A 26,967-nucleotide genomic window follows, 5' to 3' on the forward strand; every position below is an offset into this window, starting at 1 on the left:
GGAATTTCGGGATAAGATTTTGAATTTCCCCATACAACAGAGCATGAAGTTTCTGAATGTTCTTCTTATCGGGCAAGCATCCTCTGGGAAATCGTCGTTCATAAATACCTGTGCAACAGCTCTACTAGACGAGAATAGAATTGTGACAAAAGTTGCAGTATTGGAACCAATGTCTAGCGGTGTTACAACTGATGTAAGTAGAAAGTTGAAGGTTCTTGAGATAACAGATAGTATAGCCTATACATCGCCTTTATCATCATTTGCATGTAAATGTGAAGATAACGAAAGTTGACTATAATCATGAAAGGTGGATATAACGAACAGTGATACATCTCATAACTCCTATATGCAATGCAATATATATAGCTTGGAAAACATCATCAATCTTACAAATAGTACAAAACACGGAGCCTTGGATAGACCAAAGGATCAGGAGCTTAGGAGGAGTAAACATCTGCTGACAGGGCACATCAGGCAAAGGGAGTAATCCTTTCTCAAAATTACTATGAAAGGTGGAGATAGTGAACAATGATCAATCTCATAACTCCTATAAGCAAGACAATATAAATAGTTGGGAAAACACGGATGGCCTTACAATAATACATTGTAATACGTAACGAAGCAGGTACTCTCTTTGTAATAATATCTCAGCACTGACTAAGTTTAGCAACCTGCAATATTTTTTTAAAACGTAAGACAATAAAAATCCCTGCCACATGCACATCTTCAATATCCATACAAATACTCTGCAAAAAAAAGAAGGTTACCATTTTGAAACGTTGGAAGGTAAAAACAAACAAATCATATACTCCCTATTTAATATTTCTTCAAATCGAACTAAGATAAACAATTGGTAATTTTCTCAAGTATTGAAGAAATTGAAAATCCTTGTCTCATGCACATTTGAATACGCAACGGTCCTCAATTATTCACCATCCATATAACAATATTCTTTGTAATAAATGGACAAGCTTATCTGGAGTTATTACATAGATGCTACATACCAACTTTGAGCATGATATGTGAGAGAGAAACGCAATTAGAAACAGAAAATCCGAACAGACAGATAGACGGACGGACAAACATCAGTGTGCTTGAAATGTTCTGTCTAAAAACAAACGAAAACAAAATTGTCGAGTTTAATTTCACAGCAAGATATTCGTTCTTTCCCTCCCGATGTGTTTGAATGAATTGTAAGAATATAAAAACCGTTCAGCTTATAATTTTACCAGTTATTGAATTTTTTTCTAAAATTGAATATAATGCACATGAGAATAAAATAATTCAGTCTAATTTTTACCAGGAACGTAAGAGTTTTGAGATATTTCCAGGAAAATTGTGTGAAATTCAGATAATGTCCAAGATGAGAACAATTGTGAAGAAATCTATAATTTTGGAGATTATATTTGAATCTTTGAAATAGTGAACATTGTTTTGGAATAAACAAGTTACTTACTAATAGAGTCAGCGAATGGAATGATTTTTGAGATTAATCACTCTTCCTTTTCTTCATCTGTCGTGAAGCTGTGAAACAAAGAGGGGTGATGGAGATGAGACCCGGGAATTTTAGTACATTAGTATTTTAAGCTGTACTGGGATAAAATCAGCGAAACAATGTCGCGTCATAATTGAAATAAATATATCACTATGTATATATTCAAATCTGATTTCATTTTTATGTAAAGTTTATTTACGCATATCATTTATGCATAAAATAAACCATACAGCTACTAAGATCTAAAAAAAAAAAAAAAAAAAAAGACGAGACGCTATACTGGTGTCGTGTAATCAATATGAAAATAAACTGTTGACGTCATAACTATACATCGAATGACGTTGACACATGTAAATATCTTCTTTTTTAAATTGCACCATATAAATATCGAGAAATTGTAGAGTTTTTAAATCATATGACATGGGATGTATGAAATGTTCATGAATTTGTGAAACACTGAAGAAATAGTATATGTTGTTTTTGATTCATTGTCAATTTCGTTGAACGGATAAAACATTCACTTTAGCTTGGTAATCCGATTTCTATCTGTCCCATACTGAATAGAGCTGCAAAGGTAACATACTACGCCACATAATTTTACATACATTTTATATACCGTATGCAAGGTCATAAACTAATATGCACGGCAATGTCTGGTAGAATTGTCTGTTATGATTTTTTTAAACAGAAAACTGCATAGTGTACAATGTGAAACATTGGCTAGATGGTTTCGTGTTTAATTGCTAATAATCATTTTTAACTGAATATCGGTAATTTTGGGGGTTATCGTCATTATCACTTGTTATACCAATGGTTAAATATTGAGGTAGTGTGTTACTGTTTCATTTTCTATGAAGGTACATTTATGATCTGCTTAGGACAGTCATGCAATGACGTCATACGGAAGCACATTATTGTCATGTTGTTATGATACAAAATAATATCAAGTAAGCAACCAAAATAGTTTTTAAAAGTTGAGTTATAGAGTACATTCTATCTGAAACAATAGGGGATATTTTGTGTTCATATTTTACATTAGACAAAATGGGTCAGAGATATCTCATTTCTCTTAATTCATAATATAAAAATGAATCAGTGGGATGAAGTACGAATTAAGACATGGGCAAATTTGCATTATGTGATAATTACATACATTTATGTAGGTAAGCTTCCTGAATGAAATAAAAAAAAATGTAAACGGAGATAACATTTGAATTTTCTTCATTTCAAGATATGGGTGTAGGCCCTAGTTCAACATCGTTGACCAGGCATCTCTCTCTCTCTCTCTCTCTCTCTCTCTCTCTCTCTCTCTCTTTTTTTTTTTTATCTCTCTCCCTCTCTTTCTTTCTCATTCTTTGTAGGAAGTATTTTAAATCGGGAAGGCTTCTGGCAAACTAGATGATGTTGCAGGTGTTTCAAGAGTCTTGTTTAAATTCAGCATGCTGTAAATTCTACCGGCAGTATAACAATCTAGTATATCCATGCAACCTGTCATTTGATCAAATGTTGTCTGAAGTGTTTTATACCCATAGTTAATCTGTTCTTTACTTATTGATTTTGACTAAGGATTACTCCGTCTACCTTATCAAGATATAGGGTTCACAGAGTGTGACCGATCAACAGGATATGAGTACGTCCTCATGTATATCTAATTCCAACTCCATAATTGCCCAGCTCTTGATTTTGTATTTCTTGTAGGGGTCACATGTATCAGATTAATCACCTTTTCAAAGTATTTTTCATATATTGAAGGAATGCGCGATCGTTTGTTTTTTTTTTTAAATCGAGGAACATGGGGGTGATTTCAAGTATGTCAAAAATTCTTCACAAGCAAAAATAGAACACACCATCTATATCTTTTTCATTTTGGAAGATTTTTAAAACTCTGAATTATGTGTATGCGCATGTGATGGGTCTTTAATGTGGTTTTTTAAACAGGACGCGATGGAGTATGTCCTTAAATACTTAGGTTCAATTCATAACTTAGAACAACCAGGCTTACCTGTATCAACTCACAAGGAAGGGACAGTCATCAACTATATATTCATGAAAGGTGAAGATAACGGACAATGACAAATATCTTTCCTTTAAGCAATACAAACTAAGAGAGTAATACAAACACGGACCCCGGATGTGGGATCAGGTACCTAGGAGAAGTAAACATCCCCTGTATCACGGTCACAGCCACCGCGATCCTTAAATCTTGATCAAGTAAACGGAGTTATCAGTTGCCAAAACCAATGTGATAAGAACAGCCTAACAATCGGTATGAAACACGTTAAACAGCGTTTGAATCAATGATAAAAGGTGACGATAACGAACAGTAATCAATCTCATACTGCCAAACTGTATCACTATAACGACTATAGAATTTTCGAAATACTGACGTTAAACGAGAGTGTTGAAAGCCCCACACCATCATCTTGTTTATCAATAGCCTGCTTCCCAAGTTATAGGGGGAAATTGCTACATTTATATGGAAAGTTGACGATGGAGAAGCTGAAATCAGCCCATTTGTCAGAAAGTTGAGTTGTTAGTTTCCTGTTAATATTCATTTTCAACAAAATTATTACATACAACGCAAATGTGGAGGACTTCATGACGCCCTTCATCTAGAGTTCAGAATGATTTATCTAATCGACATTTGAATGACAATGGTTATTGTTAATAAATAGAACGTCATCGATGCCTCTGAACGTGAGTATGTAGGCTACATCTGAAGGTTTACTTCCTCTTGTGTCCTTTAGAATATAGCCTGCCTCGTAGGAATGTAAAAACAGGTTAACTAACACTGGAGCAAATTTTACACACTATTTTGTATGCCGTAGGGTCAATATTTAGCCTACCCATTATTTTTGTATTCTTCATAATATTTATGAGATTGACTGCTGTTCTGCATGAACTAAATGAATTATTGATTCGTTGTTCAAATGACTGACTTTACGGAACTTTGAAAAACATTATTAAAATTGTATAGTTACCCATACACGTATATTAGCAGGTATGTGTACTATTATAAGATATTTTACAATTGTTTTCATGTTGGACACAGTTTTGCGCAAAACCACTCAAGATAAATGAAGAGAGGTTTCTCCCTGTTCGACTATTTGACTGTAGAGGTCTACATTCCCTAAATGGAATACACGATGACGATATAATCAAGATATGTGAAGGGAATATAAAAAGTGGATATAAGGCAAGTCGATATCACAACTTTACATTCTTTGAGTAAATTTTAGAACACAAATATATTTTCAGCACATGATAATTTTTACTATTGCTTCGATATGGACAACTGTTTATGTCAAATACTACAGTGGATTTTAGTATCACACATAAGATGTTATATAAAACAATCATTGTTTTTTCAGTTTGATCCTGCCAGATCTATTTCGACAGATCATGACAAATTTCGAAAGGAACCATCGTTGTCAGACAAAATGCATTGTGTTGTGTATGTTGCTGCCGCGGATATCCCGAAGGAGATGTTGGCAGATGCAAAAGCAGCTGACCAGTTGAAAACATTGAGAATGTACTTATCGGGGGAGAGTATGTGTATTACATTCAAAGGGACATGGATACGATTTTGTTGAAAAATACTTTAGTAAACGATATGAAAGTTTCTGATACGTGTAAACATCAACATTTTTTTCATTACCTGAACAAGGCTTCCTTTCTGTTTACATGTTACATAAATCATTACGTAAAAGTTGACAGTTTCAGTGAAAACAAACCCGTTTATATCGAAAGTATCTACTTTCTATATTGTACGTATACTCTAATTTGATATATAAACGTTAATGAACTGTCCATCTCACATGATTTCTTAAACAGTCTGCATTCGTGTTACAATAGATTTATATAGAAACTATGTTTACAAACAGGATTTTGGATGTCGGGTTTCACTGATATTCTGCACTACTTTTTAACGAATCTTAAATCCAATACCAAACTATATCAATTCCAAATGAACAAAACTGTGTCCATGTCCTTTAAAGATCGATACTCCTTACAATAGTGTAAGAGATCGCCTGTATGCACTACATCTAAACCCATATTAACATTTTTCATCTCACGAAATAGAAAAAAGAAATGAGTTCACATTCATACTTAAACTGCATTATATATATCATCATCTTTCTTTCATACATTGAGTACTGAACTTTGATTACACCTCTGCGAAGTGTACAGATATCAAACTGTTTACGTGAAAAGGTTAACATAATGATCAGTCACTATACTATCACCAATTCCTAAAAATAATGCAGAATTAGGAGGGAATCGAACCCTCCACATATCATTGTCGCTACCTTACCCCAATCATTGGTGTCAGAATATTTCAGCTGTTCGATATGCCTTCACCTAAAAATACTCCCTTTCCTGTGTAGGTTATCCCATTTTCCGAAAAGTACCTCCGTCTTGGCTATTAAGCAATATTTTATTTAGATAGATGTAATGATCTATGTTTTACAACCACGTTTTCGGACGGAGACGTAATATTAAAAGATTCAGGGCGTCATGTGATTATCTTTCATCCAATTGTGGAAGAGTCAAATTTTAACCAAACACGGAGATAAATTTCGATTAAAATTTGACCCTGGCAAAATTGAGAGATTGGTGTATGAATGTTGAAGAGAACGATCAGTGATCAAATTCATAACTCCTATAAGCAATACAAACTATATAGTTGGGCAAACACGGACCCATAGACACACCAGAGGTGGGAACTGTTGCTTGATCAGGCAAGCGTAGTTATCCGTAGTCAAAACCAGTGTACCTATAATTATCTAACAATTGATATGAAACACGTCAGACAACGTTTGAGCCAATGATAGGTTGTATTCGCAAATTATATCGTTATAACGAACATTGAATAGTGGAATCGCAGGAAAATTCCAAGTTAAAGGTAACAAGTGCATGTCTACGGAAAAACCATGCAAATGCCTATTCATGTTAGGTTTTAGTTTTACTTTGTGTTGCCATGCTCATTCATTTCGATGCATTTTAAATCTTTTCTGAGAATTTTATTAAAATCTGGTAATCGCACCGGTGTACAGTGCCTTTTTGGTTACCATTGGCACTGTCATTTTTCAGTACTCCAAATAAAATGAAACTCTTGAGTTTTTAAAAAGATTATTTTCATTTATTACAAATTTCAGGGGAAAAAACACGAATTGCATGTCTATACTTGTATGAAAAGTGTTTGTCATATCCATCACAAAAAATTACAAATCTTAAAAAGAGAAAAGCGAGATAACTCGTAAAATAAAATAAATAAATGTTTATTCGGTATATACATACATACAAACATACATACATAGATACCAAGAATAACCCAATAAAGCTCGAAAACTTATTTCCAATGGGGTCCTTTGCTGCACGGATGTTTGCGCTAGGGGGTCATTTATGTGGGAGGAAGCCGGAGTACCCAGGGGAAACCCGCGTGTCCGAGCGGGCGATTACCATACCCTCTCACATACAACCACTGCCAATCACGGGGATTGAACTCAGGTCGCAGCGGTGAGAAGCGAGAGCGCTGTCTCTACGCTACCCGGACACCCGCATCATGTTCTAAAAATGGAAATGTGTTTACCTTGATTCTTTCACAACTAACATTTGGTACAGAGTTTTGAAAAAAAATGTTTAATGTGTCTGAAAAAGATATGTATTTAGTGTTTTATCAGTTACTTGAATTTTTTTGTAAAAGAAAATTAACAACAGTATGATGCACATTTAACACACTATTCTGCCTATTCGTTAGCAGATAGTATAACCATGATACTGTACATGTATAAAACTTCAATCACAAAGATGTCAGTGGAATTCAGGAGACTTTATTCCTTTCGACGTGTTGCTAGTTCTAAACAATGTACATGTATGCGTGTGTGAGTGTGGTAAAAGACTGGTAATTGCTAATTGATTCACAGAACATCTGTAATAGCTATTGAATACAATGAAACATATGACAAACTGGTAATTATCATAATAAAGGCTGAAGAAGTATAAAAAAAAATAACAATATAAGTCCAAAATATGTATTTATAGCACAAATGGCTTTCAATAGAAAATTGTTAGAACCGTACGTTTATACATATAAAGTTTATGACAATAATGGTTTTCCATACTTTTAAGAGTGAATGAGAGAAATGCTGATACAGTCTAAATTCCTAATTACAGCCAATAATAAACATTGTAATGATATATATATATATATATATATATATATATATATATATATAACAATAGATATACACAAATATCACAATGTACTTACACTGTGTGCCTGCATAAGGATGAAAATCTGAGGAGCTCAGAGTGAACGGTTAGTGGTGTGGGTCACACCAAAAACAAGTAAACAGGAAGTAAGGAACATTAACTCTTTTAAAAAAAGAAAAATAACTAGTTCACATTATCAGGAAAAATAACTCTTGTTGATGCAAAGAAAAGTAACTCTAGGAAAAACTTAGCATAAAAATGTAAATAAATACAAGAACATTACAAACACACAATTTTGACAATTATTTCACAATAGGGGCTGATATTACACTACCTAAAATCAAACTCTGCATATCATTTGTAATTTTAATATATTGCGTAAAAGGATCACAAACAATTGCTATATAGTCATAAAAAAAATATTTGTTATTGTAAGTTTTTGTTCTGTATTACTATCACTTGGGTCTTTTTTTTTCTTTGCTCCGTTTTTCATTAAGGTCTTCCGTTGGATTGGAAGGCCTTGTTGTTATGGTAAGGTTTTTTCCCTAACATTAGTTTTCTTACAAATTCTTAGCACCGGATTTCTCGGATATGCATGTTTCAATTTTCGTCAATTTTTCAGGCATGATATATATTTACTTGGACCCGATAGATGAAACGTGAAGATAACGAACAGTGATCAATCACATAACTCCTGCAATCAATACAAAATAAATAGTTCGGCAAACACGGACCCCTTGACACACCAAGGGTGGGATCAGGTGCCTAGGAGTAAGCATCCCCTGTCGACCGGTCACACCCGCTGTGAGCCCTATATCCTGATCAGGTAGTCGAAATCAGTGTACCAAGAACGGCCTAACAATCGGTATGAAACACGTTAGACAGCATTTGATCCAATGCGAGGTTGTACTGACGAAGTAGATCTTTATAACGACTATAAGATTTACGAAATGCTGACTTCAATCCAGCTGGTGAAACCCCTCTACCATAAAGTTGTATGTCAGTAGCTAGTCTCGATTAAAAACTGACAATATGCAGAACAAGCTCTTGTGTATCGATTCAGTTGAGAGATATAAACACCATATGCAGTTATGCAGGTGACAATGGGATACTGCTACATAAATGCGGAAAGTTGACGGTGGAGAAGCTGTAATCATTCCTTTTTCAAAACAGTTGAGTTGTCAATGTGTCATTAATGTCTACTCTAACGCATACGTGTATATGTTGAAAACTATCGGTATTTTATTAAACAATATAGAACAAAAGTTGTAAATAATTAGAAGATGTAAAACGTATACGGTACCAATTTTGATGCAACAGATGCGCATTTCGACAAATAATGTCTCTTCAGTGATGATCAACCGAAATGTTTGAAATCCAAAATAGCAATGAAGTTTTAGAGCTAGCATAGGAAAAGCAGTGTGCCAAAAAGTGGAGTGAAAATCGTCTAAAGATCTATTCAATAAAATCAAGTTTTAAGGGTGGAGCACCGTAAATGGGGAGGGGGGGGGGACAGGAAGAGCCATTTCTTTCAAATCATTCAGGTTGTCCGTTTGAAAAGTCTACCGTTTCCTACAAAAGACATTATTTCATTTGTAAGGTATTTTTCTTATCATTTTTCTCTTACAGCATTTGTGCAGGTGATGTTTCCGATCTGCGTCGATCAAAGTTCTTCCAATTTTGAGGGATGATAGATATCTATTTAAACCCGATATTCATTTTTTTCTATTTTAATTACGTTACTTAATACGTACAGTCCCTAAAACGTTCTACTTTACCATTTTCAAGTTCGCTCACCGTTCGTTCACCGTTCCTTCAGCGTGCGTTCACCGTTCGTTCAGCGTGCGTTCATCGTTCGTTTAGCGTGCGTTCACCGTGCACTCTCCGTTCACAGTTTTCCGTTCAGCGTGCGCTCACCGTTCGTTCACAAAGCGTTCAGTGTGCGCTCACCGTTCGTTAATTGTTCAGTCTTTTCATTGTCATTCGACACACCAAAGTGAAAGGACAAATCTTGATAGCAAGGTGAAAATGAAAATTGAACGTGTACGTAAGACTGGAAGGATACTTTCTTACTATATCAGAAATTTAATTTTGAAGTGCAAAATGTCAGGAGTATCCACTGTGAATGCCAAAAGATTCATTTGAGCTTTTGTTAAAAAAAAGTCTAAATGAGAGACGAATATGAATATTAGAGTTTGACGTTATGAAATTAACCCAAATACAAAAAATAAGGCAGTTTCAGGTAATGAAAACCTCTTCCCCTGTGTTGACGATTTGGCATTTACAAGTTCGGGCAAAAGCACAAATTATTATAATTATTTTGCATTGCTTGACACGAGCTTTAGACAAGTCACCCCCCCCCCCATACTTTGAAAAATAAAAACAAACAAACGATGCTACATAATGTACATTGTACCGTATGTACGTGTGAGAATGTCAAATTGATATAGCTATTTTAGGCCTATGAAAGACATTGTCAATAAACTGATATTTACTACTCTTGCCAAATTTGAAACTTTTGTAACAATTGTCCTTAATGCAAAGATGTAATTGTTGATCTTGTACGTTTCTGCAATAGCCTTTAAACATTCTACGGGTAGTTCAACACAAACAATAAACAGTTTTATCTACATCAAATATATACAAATATTGCAATCTATTATCGCATTAATAATAAAGATAGTAAGTTTTGTACTTACATATGCATACATTCTAGGATTATTTCCTGGGGTAGATGTAGCTGCGACAAATGAATGACACAAAATGTAAGTAGGAATATATAATATTGTTAGGAGTGTTGAGTGTTGACACAGGGTATACTGTCCGTATTGTTTGCTTACTGCATCTATCTTGACTCCTTTCGGGGGTGTTTGTTAATTACAGGTATCCCAAACGATCGAGCCCGTAAAGCCATACATGAACACCTGTAAATTCTGGATGTCACTACACATGTAGCCTATAATATTTTCCATTTCGCATGCATTCTATATATATTATACCCATGCATTAATGTATATGTACATGGAATGGTATACACAATGTACATACGAAATTTGCTGTTGTTTGTGTATGACTGTTTCGTGTATTAATGTACGATTTGCGATAATTTCATGAAATATATACTCGGTACTTGTTCAAAAATATATCACATTGAATATATCCAGAACTGTAAAATATGCTGTTTCACGATTCCGGTTGATTTCATTTTTTATAAATTGATGAAATATACATGTACATGTATTTTATTACTTGATTATGAAATAAGTAAAATCCCAGGAAAAAATCCGAAACATTCCGAGTAAATAGATCATTTTGCGTTCAGCGTGCGCTCAGCGTTCGTTCACCGTTCACTTTGCGCTCTGTGTTCGCTCACCATTCACAAAATTGCGTTCACCGTTCGCTCTGCGTTCGGTCACCGTTCGCTCACCGTGCGTTCACCGTTCGCTCACCGTTCAAGTGGGAAAGAAGAACGTTTCAGGGACTGTAGGATATTAACGTTTTTCCACGTTTCAAAGGGTTGCTATGTCAAGGAGTGTTGTCAAAACTATCAAAGATACCAGCTTCAAATTTTCAGCGATTGTACATGAAACTTGGTAAAGCGTATCACGATTTCTCTGATGCAAAAGGTGTTGAATTTCGTCCGGACTCAAAAATGTGCAACACTTATTTGTACAATTCTTTAAGACATTTTTATCAATGAAGGGTGAAGATAAAGAAAAACCATCAATCTCAGCAAGCTCTTCATACATAAATAAGGACAGGGGACGTTATTGGCTAAAATCGGTCGCACAAATTGGCATAAAGTTTACACTTTATAATCCGCGAAGTGGAATATAAAAAAGTGTAAACTGACCCAAACCAGGTTACACTCGTATAACTTGCCCCAGAATTAAAGTCATTCCTTATAATTCAATACAAGAGACAAAGATGCTAACCTTCGTTTATCCAAAAAGTCGGAAAAATACAAGTCAAATGAGCTGCGCAATGATTCACTTAGCAACGACACGAAGCGTCTCGATGTGAAGGTCGCCATCTTTAATCTTAGTTCCACGGAGCCTAGCCATTTATCGAAATATTGTATCGATGATGAAGTTTGTCATGATAGAAACTATATGTAGACTATGCATGCAGTGCATATTTCGCTGCCCTTTATATAGAGATCGACTTTGAAGTCGCTGGTCTCTGCCAGATTGAGAAAATACGGGAAATAGCATTGTTTATGCCTACCCAAAATAAATCTTCAAATATAAAAAAATGCAATAATTTGCGGCTTTAACTCTGTGAAAAATTCTACTACATGAAAACTTACCCTTGTATACAACGTTACCCCTAATAGTAAATCTGACACAAGAAAATATGTAAGCAAGTGACAAATTGCGATCCACGGGTCAATGTGTCTGACGTGATGTGATAACATGTGACGTATGAATTGTTGTTTGCTTTGTTGAAAGACAGATCAAGCAATGCAACAACCCCCCCCCCCCCTTTTCTCCAGTGAGAAATGTATTTCAAAATGAACAGGGCAATGCTTACTTGGCAAATAATTAATTTGAATATAATTTCTTATTTTTAATTTATACATACAGACAAAGATATTTTACAACAGTGATTTGTGTACAAGAAGATGCTAATATTGACAATGAGAAAACAGCATGAGTATCAAATCGAAGTATATTATTGTACACGTTGACTTTCTATTCCATAGAAGGCTGAAAACAGTGATGCGATGTAAATTTAGAGAGAGAGAAAAATAGTTTCGGCTTCTGGTTGTCAGGGGGTGTGTCCCCATACCAAACTAGGTTATACAAAAATAACTTGCATTCCTCAATTGGAAATTGACCAATCAGAGACCAGGATTAAATTATTCTTAAATAATGTTATTTTGAAAAGACAGGATGTCCAAACATATTCCCGTGACCTTTAAAAACGAAAGCAAAATAATTCCCATTAATCATGCGGTAGATTTTTTATCCACCTTCGTGATTCAAAAGACAGCCAATATCTGCATTTTTTATATGCAGATTGTTATTGCAAACTAGGTAAAGCATTAATTGTTTGATTGAATATACTTATTAAATGGCAAAGTAAGTAAAGGTTTATGGGGTTAAATGGTGGAACAGCTTTCTTCAGTTCTATAACATGCAAAATATTGACTTTGCGTATAAAAAACAGTCGATTTCCGCATTTATTTATTTTTAAAACATTCATATTGTTTGCATCCAACAACCGACACCATATTGATAATGAAAGAAGAATATTAATGAATAATTAAGCATCCAAAATATAAATCTGGTTGGTGCATGCAAAAGTATTTGCTTTTGTTAAAGTTCGTTCATATTTTATTTCAAATCAACAGAATACGCTAAACAACTCATTGTAAACGTATATCCATGAAGCCATAATAAAATATTACGTCATGTCCATGTAAGTGGGATAAGAAGAAAATCCTAGTTGTGTAAATAAAAAGAGTAATTAAACATGGTACGAAATTTCAACAAATGGAAAAAAAAATCTCGGCGGTTTATGGACAATAGCGTTTATTGTGAAGACATACATAACAGAAGTTCTAGATAATGAAATATATATATGAGATATATCAAATTGTACAGACCAACCCCTCAAATCGGTAAGAAAAAGAACAATAATAGCTAGACACGATCTTGTTTCGAGCAACAAATAAGTCTCCCTTCCGATATTGATATGATTAAAATCAATCTTCTTCATATCCGGAAATTTTATAGAAAATTCTACTGAAAATGAGGGATCTTTCAAAATTAGTCTTAGAAATATGAACCACGGTGTCAATTCACACTCGGCGTTAAGGAAAAGCATGTTATAATTCACCGGACCACTTCATCTTGTTTATGAGGGTAAGGTTTTTTTTTTGGGGGGGGGGTTCCATTACACAAATAATCCAACATTAAGTACCCCTTTGTGCAGACAAAGAGAAATTCACTGGATCACGACCTTAGGCACTGTATTTCCATATAGATGCAGTGATAATATATATGATGTGGGTTTGACTAGTTCACCAGAAAATGGCGTGGGTGTGATGAGAATCTCTCCTAATACTCAAAAACGGAAACGCAGTCATGGACATCGTTCATATAAAATACCAAGTATAAATGATTTCACGTTTGTTTTAGTTTTATCTTACGTCAAAAGACAACTCGGTCCACATCATATTCGTACAAAACTTTACTCTGTTCTATTGAGAATTTTGCATACGTTATTTCAATAAGCCACAGCTAGTCTATACTTGGATTTTTCAACACCTGAACTCTATGATTGTGCATGTTGCCAATCACAGGCTCTTTAAACCACCACAGGTCATGGATGATATTCCTTCCAAATCATGCCACCAGTTCCTTAAACTCAATGTTACAAAGGAATACATATCGTCAACATAAACAACATTCTTTGTCATAAAAGGGTTCAGTCGTGTATTCCTACTTATTTCAAGTTCAAGTCTACACCCTGTATTTCCTACAGCTATACTTCTACTATTGCATCCAAACTTTTTAATTTTAAACAAACTTTGCAGTGCGTAGATATAGACCATATTATACGTAATAAATCAACATGTTCTTGTTCTTAATCTTCTTTCAACTATAGTCCAGCTCGACATGCCATTACTGGCGATGTTGATATAGTTGAAAATTAGGACCTCAAATCACTTATTCTAAAAGGTGCTAAATACAGAGAACCTCGGTCTTTTAATTGGCGACAGAACTTCATCTCTATTATGAATTCTGTCAAAGATTATGTCAGACGATGGGCTAAATATAAAAAAGAACTTGATACACTGTAGGAATGGGTTAAAAGCATAAGAGGGGTATTGAAATCCCGCACTAGACATATGAAAAGACAAGTACGTACCATTTATCCTTCTGTGTTTAGTAAACCAGAAGTAATAAAATAATTGAATAGGTTACACGAGGACTATGTTTTGGTTCCAACTGACAGAGCTAATAACAACATTGTCTTTGTTTGTAAGGCTCATTATTACAACTGTATTTTAAACGAACTTGGCATTAATTCCACTTTTGGTAATCATACTTACACTCCCACTGCCCTTTCAAAAGATGAAATTCTTCAAAACCATGCGTCAGTTTTAGACACATTTAATATCCCAGTCAATGGCTCACATCAATATGAGTTACCGTACCTATATTGGTTTCTTAAACTACATAAAAACCCTTACAAACAAAGATACATAGCTGGATCCAATAAGTGCTCTACCAAGTCCATATCTTTGCTCCTCACGAAAATATTAACAACTGTGAAGGAGAAACTTCAAACTTACTGTGCGACTACATATGCCAGAAGTGGTGTTAATCAAATGCGGATTCTAAAAAAGTCTAAAGAACTTTTAGTAAACTTTAAATCGCAGAAGTTTTCCCAAATCAATAACATTAAAACCTATGACTTTTCAACACTATACACGACCATCCCTCGCGATAAATTAAAGAATAGACTTTTTGACATCATAGACAGCTGCTTCTTCAACAAAAACGGAAAACGGAAATCTTCATATCTAGTGATCAGTCATTCAAAAACTTACTTTGTTAATCACCACTCTGATTCCACGCACAAGTACTCTGAAGTTGAAATAAAAAATATGCTAGAGTTCCTCATTGACAATATTTTCGTGGTCTTTGGTGATCAGGTCTTCCAACAGTATGTTGGAATTCCCATGGGCATGAATTGCGCTCCTTTGTTAGCTGACCTGTTTCTATATTCATATGAAGCAGAATTTATTTAAACACTTCTACGTGAGAAGAAAAATCTCTCGCTGTGGCCTTCAATTTGACATTTAGATATATCGATGACGTTTTGTTTATTAACAATAATAGCTTTCATTCATATGTCGATTTGATATATCCCTGTGAGCTCGAAATAAAGGACACCACAGAGTCGTCCACTTCTGCTTCATACTTAGATATTTTATTGAAAATAGACATTAACGGCAAAGTGACAACTCAACTGTATGACAAACGGAATGATTTCAGTTTCTTCATCGTCAACTTCCCATATTTATGTAGTAATATCCCATTATCACCTGGATATGGTGTTTATATATCTCAACTGATTCGATATGCAAGAGCTTGTTCTGCATATAGTCAGTTTTTAAATCGAGGTAAGCTACTGACAAACAAGTTGATGGTACAGGGGTTTCAATAGTCTCGATTGAAGTCAGCATTTCTCAAATTCTGTGGACGTTATAACGATCTAGTTCGTCAATACAACCTCGCATTGGGTCAAATGCTGTCTGACATGTTTCATACCAATTGTTAAGCCGTTCTTGGCACACTGATTTTGACTGCGGATAACGCCGTTTACCTGATCAGGATGTAGGGCTCACGGCGGGTGTGACCTGTCAACAGGGGATGCTTACTCTTCCTAGGCACCTGATCCCACCACTGGTGTGTCCAGGGGTTCGTGTTTGCCCAACTATCTATTTTGTATTGCTTATAGGAGTTATGAGATTGATCACTGTTCGTTATCTTCACCTTGCATAACCGCGTAATAACATTAACAATCTTAAGCGTGGTTGACAATATATGAAATGCTAAACAGTACTAATGTAAACAAGAACTGATTCAGAAACATGTATGCCCCCATGGCGCAAAATTGAAAAGGGTTGCACAGATGTATCATTTAATTGTGATGTAGTGCCACAGCAATTCAAACGTATTGAGCGGACAATATCTAACCATGTCCGGAGTGGATTAACCCTTGATCGTGTGACCTCAAAATCAACTAGCATAATGTACTCCTTAGGATGTACAAGTATAGTAAGTTAGATGTCTGCCAAGCAAATAAGTCTCAAAATATAAATATGACAATATATCACTATGTCCCATTTGACAATTCACAATGTGTTGCAAAATCAATAAGCAAAATCTAATTCTTTCGATGTACCAAGTTTAATGACTGTCAAACAAAGGGTTCCTTGGAATATCGAGTTATGTCTAGAGTGTATTGATTTTGGACCATGTTACCTCAAAATCACTAAGGGTCATATACTTCTAAATGTACTAAATATCAAATGTATATCTCCATGAACAGAGAAATAAGTGCTGAAAACTTATCTGACGGACTGAACTACATCATTTTATTTTAAATGGAAGATCGATAGTCCGATGATAATGTTGGGGAGGAGGAAATACCGAACTGGCTGTCATACTGATTTTTTTTTAATTTACAGCTTATATATATTAAAACAAAACTGTAATATAAAAAGGCATTATCAGAAGCTAATGCAGTATTTTTTTAGTAAGGAGTGAACGTTTAAGTATGCATTAACAAATAGAGGGGGGCTCTAGAACTTTTGCATTGTTACAATTGCCGTCCATTGTATAATTGTTATGCACTGCATTCCCAACCTCCCTTATCCGTACCTCTTGAATTGCCTACTCTAATACACTGTCCTTGTTTAAATAGAATAAAATTTGAAATCTCTTATAGGTGAATCCTTGATCGAATTGGCCTCTAATTTACTCTTTGTTAATTATTCATCTAATTCAATCTTTTCTTAATCAGCTAACGCTGGAAATCAGTAGAAAGATAAGAGAGCGAGGGTTTCAGTACAAGTACCATTTTATGCATATTCTTCATAGTACAAACATTGTTATGCAGTGCTGATGTGATAGGATGCAGTTGATAAACTCAAACAAACTATCGAAGTTTTTTTATAACAAAAGATTTTAAACAATTTCGTGTCAAAACTCAAGAAAGACATCAAAATTATACACGAATTTGCAAATTAAGGCAGGGCCTACCCCCCCCCCCCCCCAACTCTGTATGCATAGAAAATTCTTCATGTTGAGACTAGAAAGAAAACCTAAATTCAGATTATTCAAAGCTTATTGATACATGTTTAACTAGTTTCATTTATATCTCCACAACAGTAGGTTTTTGTATACATTCTGTAGATTTGTGTTTTATTCAACTCATATAATACATTATTACCATATCTTCATCAAAATCTAATTTAAAAATTGCATCATGTATGTACGTTTAAAGAACACACACATTTAATACACTTCACCGGAGCCCGAAGCATTGAATTTGTCACTTGGGTCATACATGTTCCAATCCATATATGTACATATAAAGAGGTGGCATTTCCGTTTTTGTTTCATGTAGAATAATAACCTGACCGTGCCACTGTTTGAGGAAGCGCAATTACATTTACATATCAATCGGTTTCAACTGCAACAATATTTCTATACAAAATACACAATACAGAAATGAAATGAATCAGCAGGGACAGCCTATTTTGGAAATCCTGTACTAGGTCTTTGCTACACACCAAATGTCAGCATTGTTTTATGTAAAATATACCCATCAAATGTCCGTATTGTTTTATGTAAAATATACACACCCAATGTCCCCACGATTTCTTTTACGTAAAATAGAAATGCAAACTATTCCCAGTTGTTTAATGTAAAATATAATATATATTAATATACCTGCAGCCATATCAAAAAGAATTCTAACATGTAAAAAAAAAAAAGAAAAAAAAAGGAAAGATTTCAAAAAAGTAGGGAAGGAGCCGAGTCTCTCTCTTTTTCTCTTCTCTCTCTCTCTCTCTCTCTCTCTCTCTCTCTACTCTCTTTTCTCTCTCTCTCTCTCTCTCTCTCTCTCTCTCTCTCTCTCTCTCTCTCTCTCTCTCTCTGGGAATATTATCACCTTTAGTACTGTTCTTAAAGTGTAAAAGTAATTTTATAAGATGAATTGTGTTACTTAGACCTGGCATATGATTTCAGTATATATGTTGATGCATACTTATTAGTATACTTCAGATGTAAAACTTATAAGGTACCAATTTTGATGAACCAGATACGCATCTCGACAAATAATGTCTCTTCAATGATGTTCAACCGAAATGTTTGAAATCCGAAATAACTATGAAGTTTTAGAGCTATTATAGCGAAAAACAGCGTGCCAAAAAAGTGGAGTCAAATTCGTCTAAGGATAAGAGCTATGCATGAGGGAGATAATCCTTAATTTTTAAATGAATTTCTAAATTTTATAACTGCAATTAAATATACATCCATATTTTCAAGCTAGTAACGAAGTACTTAGCTACTGGGCTGTAGAGACCCTTAGGGACTAACAGTCCACCAGCAGAGGCCTCGACCCAGAGGTCATAATGTAAAACTGATACGGTACCAATTTTAATGCGCCATATGCGCATTTCGACAAATAATGTCTCTTCAGTGATGCTCAACCGAAATGTTTTAAATCCGAAATAACAATGAGTTTTAGAGCTATTATAGCGAAAAACAGCGTGCCAAAAAGTGGAGTCAAATTCGTCTAAGGATAAGAGCTATGCATGAGGGAGATAATCCTTAATTTTGAAATGAATTTCTAAATTTTATAACAGCAATTAAATGCCCATCCATATTTTCAAGCTAGTAACGAAGTACTTAGCTACTGGGCTGTAGAGACCCTTGGGGACTAACATTCCACCAGCAGAGGCCTCGACCCAGGGGTCATAATGTAAAACTTATACGGTACCAATTTTGATGCATCAGATGCGCATTTCGACAAATAATATCTCTTCAGTGATGTTCAACCGAAAGGTTTGAAATCCGAAATAACAATGAAATTTTAGAGCTATTATAGCGAAAAACAACGTGCCAAAAAAGTGGAGTCTAATTCGATAACATGTATACACTGACCAAATACGTATATAGACAAAAGGTGTACAGTCCTTATTTATTTTAAAGTTCAAGATTCACTAGTTGGTCCAATCTGATTGAGATCAGCTCCTCGATCCATTGTCGACACTTCATGTAGCGACAACATAGAAATACTGTAAATTATTATTATCATTGCACATTTATAAAGCCCTTAAACTAAGTAAACCAATTACCCTAAAACGCTTTACATGTAAAACAATAAACCAAACTAAAATAAAGAACAATGAATACATAGAAAAGGGCATAAAATAATATTAAAACTTAGATTAATGATTAACATTATAACCATGGAAAGGCAAAATTGTATAAGGTTGTTGTTTTTTGTTGTTTTTGTTGTAAAAATAATTGTCCATAAGTACCAAATTACAGATTAAATGCAAGCTTAAAAACATTTGTTTAAAGTTTGTTTTCAAAAACAGTTAATGAACATTCAACACGAGATTTTAATCAAATTGCTAGTTGGTCGCAAATTTCATACACGTAGCTATATATCTTAGATATATCTGAGTATACGGTAATTATAGACCGATGTTGAAGTAATGATACACTCAAACTTTAAAGATTTTGATTTACGTTCACCCCATTTTTTCAAATACATAGTTTATTGGGAGGTTGGGGGCTTTAAGATGATAAAAAGCACAATGCATGATTCATTAATTGTCAGGTTTCGAGACTTCTGCCATATATCCACGGGTTATCACAGGAATTGTATTGTATATTCTGTATCTACATTAATTACCTGTAATCAAGATGATATCAAATGTATGCGCGGAAATATGGTCCAGGTACGTTCATAACGAATAGTTTCATATATGAGCAAATGAAGGTAATTCAAATGCATACATTTCAATTATTTAAATTTATCATTTTCTTTTCTAGAAATACAGTTTATTGCATAATGCAATAAAAATCGAAACGTTTTACTATATCTAATATAAGTTTTACATTATGACCCCTGGATCGAGGCCTCTGCTGGTGGACTGTTAGTCCCCGAGGGTCTCTACAGCCCAGTAGCTAAGTACTTCGTTACTAGCTTGAAAATACGGATGTATATTTAATTGCTGTTATAAAATTTAGAAATCCATTTCAAAATTAAGAGACATTCTCTGTAACCACTTAAAAGAAATCTGCACGCATAGTCACCGATTTTCATGAAACTCACCTGAATGAAACATCTACATAGCATATTTAAAAAATAAATATTTAAAAATTAGATAGTGATCATGGTTGCTATGGAAACAGGTACAATTTTATCAAGTTTGGCTATTTTCTACAATTTTGTAGTTTTTGGCACAAAGGTTGAATATAAAACATTATGAATAGTCTTAAAATTCTAATTTTCAGATTCGATTATAAAACAGATCCCATATTTTTCATTAAAGAAAAAAAAATGAATAATGGACAATCCTAAGTGTTTTCTTATAATTGAACAAATCTGTAAAATTGTATTGAAATTCAATGGTTTTTATGTCTTAATAACTTTTGTTCGTGTCTATCTCAAATAAAGTGACAAACGTTTTTAAAACAACAAATCTATGTTCTACATAAATCTAAACTAAAACTTTTGGGAATCTGGCTATTTCATACAATTTGAAGTGAATGATTTAGGGGGGTGGGTGCATTTTGTAACCAATCGTTATCCCCCTTTGAAACTCTTCAATGTGATAAGGCAGTAAAATTACATTGAAACGCAAATAATATGGCAGGATAATGTCTTACTGCATGCTGAAAGAAGTTTAGACGAAGACATGTGGCATTCAAAATATTCTCTCGACTCACCCACATGAAAGGAGGTGTGAGAGACATATCTCCGAGTACCAGCGTTCTAGTAATACAGGTACATGTAATTATTCTATTTACTTTGAAATCCATTCACAAGCCTAGAATTAATTGATTATATATCACAATTATTTGATGTTAAATGTTTTCATAGACATTGTGTACAATTATGAATTTCTCTAGGTCTATCATAGCATGGCACATATGGTGTACGTGCGTGCTAAATATTCACCCTTCAACTCGCCGCTGCTTCATTTGTATTGATATGACGTCATCATGAAGACTGTGGCGTCACACATTGCAGTACTCAGATCTAGTTAGGCCTAATGCAGCACATTTTATTCTGTAGGGGATCGTATGACTAGGATGAAATTGAGATAATAAATGCAAAATCGTTATCATTATTTGTTTTATAATAGAATGAAGTAATATAATCATAAAAAAATCATAGAGATTTATTGATTTGAAAAATGCATGACCTTTTGTTATTATACATATAATTACATAAAAGAAAAGAGACGTCCTGTTGTGATTAAGCCATTTAATACGTTTTGTTTTCTTTTTTCTATTTTTTTTTTTTTTTTTTTTTTTGGATTGATACATGCCAAAACATTGAATAAGCTCTCCTTCGTGAAATAAAGTAATGGGTCATAACATTGAATTTTATCAATAATTTCTACTTGTATTAATTCGGGGGTGGGGGGTTACCATGTACGGATACTCAACTGAGAAGGTGAATTGAGGTGGGGACACTATTCAGTTTTATTATACATCCATGTTATAATTATTCTTTACTTTTGATGATACTTTTAAAAAATATCAATTCTATGAATAAATTCAATTAACTAAACAGAATTGAAATATTGTAGAAATGCCAATACTGATACACCTTATACTATACATGTTATGCATGGGGATTTACTCTTATTTCTTTTTCTTGTTTGTTCAGCTTGATTTTGTTTTGATTTTACACATGCCACTAACAAAACAAAAGTATTTATTGAGGACATACAAGCAACATTTCTGACACTTTCTCTGGATTTTTCCCCATCTTCTCGATATAAAGAGCTATTGTATGATTTCGGAAATAAATGCAAATTTTATATTGTAGTAATATTAATGTACTTATATACCGGCCGGGGTAGCTTAGCGATTGGATAACCTATCTTGTAATGCAGAGGTCCTGGATTTGATCCCTTCTTTGCTAAAACATATTTGTACTGTCCTTATATAAACAACTTTCTGTAATACATAACTTTTGATTGCAACAATTAGAAACTATCAAAATACTGAGTACCGGTTTGCTATCTCTAAAACAGACATGGTAATACGACGTACCCCGATGTTTTTTTTATGTAGAAACGAGACAGAGTGCACATTCATGACAATTGATACATATTATTGAGAAACGTCGTATAAATCCTCAAGTGATAAAACACCGCAAAACAATTCGCACTGTTTTGAATAATATAATTAACCCATGCGTTGATTAATTGTGGTTATATAATCACCTTAGAGTTTAGATAAAACCAAATCTAGAGTAAGTAAGTTATTACCTACCGTAAGAAAAGGGTTTGAATAAGATTTCATTCAAACATACAATTTAAGGAATACATATTGCAGCTACATGTAGTAGTAGATGCAGATGCCATGGGGAGAACAAGTAATACATTTTAGATGGGACATAAGATTTTGATATACTTGCATATATTCATCTTGGTATTTCTCTTAAAATGAATATTATTTATTGATTTTGTAGGAAGTGTCCTATTGTCATTTTGGTGGGGGCCAAGTCAGAAGCATCAGTGTATGTTCGATGCTTATGTTGCCTCAAAGGATATGAAAGGATGTGGTTCATTTAACCGGAAAGAAATTATATCAGGACAGCAGATCACATTATATTTTAGTTGTCTCTGTGCCATTGAGAAGACGATTACCTATGATGACTATATATGCACATAATTAGAAAAAAGATCGTGTGTTTATCTTGTCTATTTTGTAATATATGATTCTAAAATAAAGGTATACAATTTATAATAGGATACGATTATGAAATATTCATCATCGGAACCCACTGCTCAAAGGCCGTAATATAAGCGCCATGTATAGGCCTAAATTATGTAACCCTCACTGACATTGGTCACGTCTCCATATGAGTGAAACATTCTTCGGCGGGACGTTAAATGATAATCAATGAATCAACCCGTGGTTCCAATGATGTCAGATATTAAAGGTATTTACTTTCACAGCATACTAAATGACCTCAATATGACCATCATTGGTATGTGACAGTTACAAGCAAGGTCTTCTTATGATGTTGAAATATAATTCACATAGCTATGTTTAAAAAGACACGAGTGACAGTGATGAACGTCCTGACCCTAGAAAATTGAGGTCCTTAATTGTTTTGAATCTAATACCAAGGTCACGAGTTAAGGTCAAAATACTTCCTCATAAGTAATTATGTAAATTGTCAAGCCAAGTATTATTAAGAAATGTTAGTTTAATAGAGTTCATACAATGTACTGGCAAAATATTTCTTGCACATACATAGAAAGCAGAGCTAATATTGAACTGCAGAGAGAGAGAAAGAAAGAAGAGAGAGAGAGAGAGAGAGAGAGAGAGAGAGAGAGAGAGAGAGAGAGAGAGAGAGGTGATTCTCATGAATCAATGATAAATTACAATTTTATGTATCCTATTTAGTTTATTTAACTTGAACAATATTTAAGATCAATGATATAATTTCAATGTCACACTTAATTCGATTGGCAAGGTGAAAAAATGTACATGATAGTTTGAAATAACTGAACTATTCAAATATGCATTTTTTAAATATGGTAGTTATTTTGATGAATTCTAAAGATATGCAATGTAATTTGTGATACATGAACAACACACTAAAAGAAATCATGCACATTTGGAAAAAAAACAACAACAAAAATATATGCATTGATTTATTATCTTTTACAAATGAAGAGTTTTTATGATTGAATATTATGCATGATGTATAACAAAATGAGATTTACTTGAAAAGAATGTGAACATCAAGTTTGTTGTTTTGTGATATTTTTTTACCATAGCAACGATGTAATATGAATTATCTATCAGTATTATTAGTTTATCAACTATAACATTGATTTCAGTTGAATCTGTCTTTAAAAGTTTTTTTTTTTTTTTTTGGGGGGGGGGGAGTCTAAAAATCTATTTATTTTGCATGGATTTCGAATTTCAAAACGAAATACCAATTTTCGTTTTCATGGCAACCAACATGAATTATCATACTGAGCTTGTTACAATTTAAAATCTAACACCAGTAGCAGTCGGTTATTAAGATTATATACTTTGAATACAGAGAAAATTGTATTTTGAATTGCATTGAAAAATGCATCTCTGCTGTCATATCATGACGAAATGCATAATTTTATCTCCATGGAAACACATATTATAGGATAGGTTCCCAAACATGTTTCATTGTTATATGATAGTACTATATCTACGGTATGTCATACAAGGATTTATAGATTTCAAGCTGAATGTGGGAATTTTTATCCATCATTAAAATTTGCCTCTAAATTAGCTTTTTCAGAATGTATCAAACATCCCTCTTTTCCAGACAGAATGAAAATATAACAGAATTATTCAAACTTTTAACTAAATATGAAGCTAAATAATAAAAATGCCATATATTATCATTTTATAATGATTAATTAAGAACTCAAACAGCTTATTCCAGCATAGTTGAATAAAAAAAAATGTCATCTTTCATGTGAAAATTGACTCTTTTGTGACTGACCTCAATGGTATTCAATTGTTACCATGGCAACAGAGTTGCATAGCAACCACATTATGATGGTTTTACATTACTTATGCCAGATTAAGTTGATGTGCCAAATTTGAAAAAAAAATCGGTGACAGTGCGTGCCGGACCCCTTATAAAATGTTAAAGAGGTTACAGAGAATGGCTCTTAAGGATTATCTCCCTCACGCATAGTACTTATCCTTTGACGAATTCGACTCCACTTTTTGACACACTGTTTTTCCCTATAATATCTCTAAAACTTCATTGTTATTTCGGATTTCAAACATTTAGGTTGAGCATCACTGATGAAACATTATTTGTCGAAATCCACATCTGGTGCATCAAACTTGGTACCGTATAAGTTTTATATTACCTGCTCAAAGGCATAGTTACGGAGTATTATTGTGCAGCAAATAAATTTAGTCAAGATCCTTTTAAGTTATATACTTATTTTTTCTAATTTATTTTCAAATAAAAACAAACAAGTACACCAACAGCATGTAATTACAGTAATTACTCGTTTCCGTGAATTATTTTATCTATATAAGCATTATATCTTGGGTAGATTTACACAGCTTTTCCCTAGATTGTTTCCCCTTCATCAACATATTTTAGCAAGTTTAATTTCCATGAGAGTTAATTTAGTACAAAAGTGATAAACCTTTTCATTTTAAAGCAATTGTATAGTGCCCCTATTTGGATAGAATGATTTACCAAAAATGTGTGAATATTGATGAATGTGAAGGTATGCCCCCGTTTGCGTTGTTAAAATTACGTTACTTAAAATTAAGAAAATTAACAAATTATATTCAAATTGATGATAAAGAACCATTTGTAAAGGCAATTTTGGACTTTGCTATAGCATAGATTAAGATATAAAGAAGTCCCCGGTTTGTTCATATGAAACACCTGTCCCCGTTTGACACATTACACACGAATGTATATATAGTAAATATATATATATATATATATATATATATATATATATCTGTGTGTGTGTTGTGGTGTATGTGCGTGTGTGTGTGTGCGTGTGTGCGTGCGTGCGTGCGTGCGTGCGTGCGTGTGTGTGTGTGTGTGTGTGTGTGTTCGTAAACACTGTGAACTGAGAGCAACTTGTGTGTGGCAAGTTTGTATTGAATAATCCAATTTTGCTTGTATATTATTTTGCACAAAATTAACAGACTAATACATTTTTTTGTTCTAGATATTTCACAGCTCCTGCTTTTGAATAAAATTGATCGCCTCGGAATTAAAAATATCAACACCATATTTAAGAATAGAATGGTAAAAGAAACCTGCGAAGGAGCAAAGGAGTTTATGGATATGCCGATGGGAAATATTCTTCCGATGATCAATTATGCTGATGACGTATTACCAGTGGATATGAAAGATTTTTTAGCGCTTTATTCTTTGTGGCAAATGATGAATAAAGCTTATGACTATGTCACTGCCCAGTTAGATATTCCAGATGGATTCTATGATTAATCAATTGTTAATCGCACAAAAACTTGTCAATATAGCATTCATCTGTTTCCATCACTTATTAAATTAACAGAGAATTAAAATTCTAAACTTATATTATTTGCGTCATTTCTTTTACAAAAATATGAATTTAGTTTCAATAGTTATTTTAAGGACGAGTTTTCCTGCATATGACACTATTTAATGCAAACTCAACTGCCGTTCCTTCTATTCTTAGTTCAGTTAAGGCTTCCCGAGAACAATTACAGTGCTGTATATAAATGTACCTCAGTGCACTTCGCACCATATGACGTCACAATAAAAACGTACGTCATGACGTACAAGTTCTTAAGGTTGTATCGCGGGGAAAGTGTCATAATAGTATGTCGTTTTTTACTACTGTTATCAAGTGATAAGCAGTATACATGTAAAATGTTCTTGTCAAATGCTTATCAGATAATCATGCAAGGTGAAGATAACGAAAAGTGATCAATCTCATAACT

The 26,967-nt window shown here is 33.8% G+C and overlaps 1 protein-coding gene across 1 annotated transcript; it reads left to right on the plus strand.

Annotated features, from left to right (window-relative positions):
• Positions 1 to 26,554, plus strand: LOC130048434 (interferon-induced protein 44-like). The gene is made up of 4 exons (XM_056145142.1): positions 1 to 193; positions 4,548 to 4,691; positions 4,867 to 5,044; positions 26,208 to 26,554. Exons 1-4 carry the CDS (start codon positions 44 to 46, stop codon positions 26,486 to 26,488), a joined length of 753 nt encoding a protein of 250 aa, XP_056001117.1. The 5' UTR covers positions 1 to 43; the 3' UTR covers positions 26,489 to 26,554.
• Positions 26,555 to 26,967: the final 413 nt, after the last annotated feature.

This window comes from Ostrea edulis, chromosome 7 (genome assembly GCF_947568905.1).
Source record: "Ostrea edulis chromosome 7, xbOstEdul1.1, whole genome shotgun sequence".
NCBI classification, from domain to species: domain Eukaryota; kingdom Metazoa; phylum Mollusca; class Bivalvia; order Ostreida; family Ostreidae; genus Ostrea; species Ostrea edulis.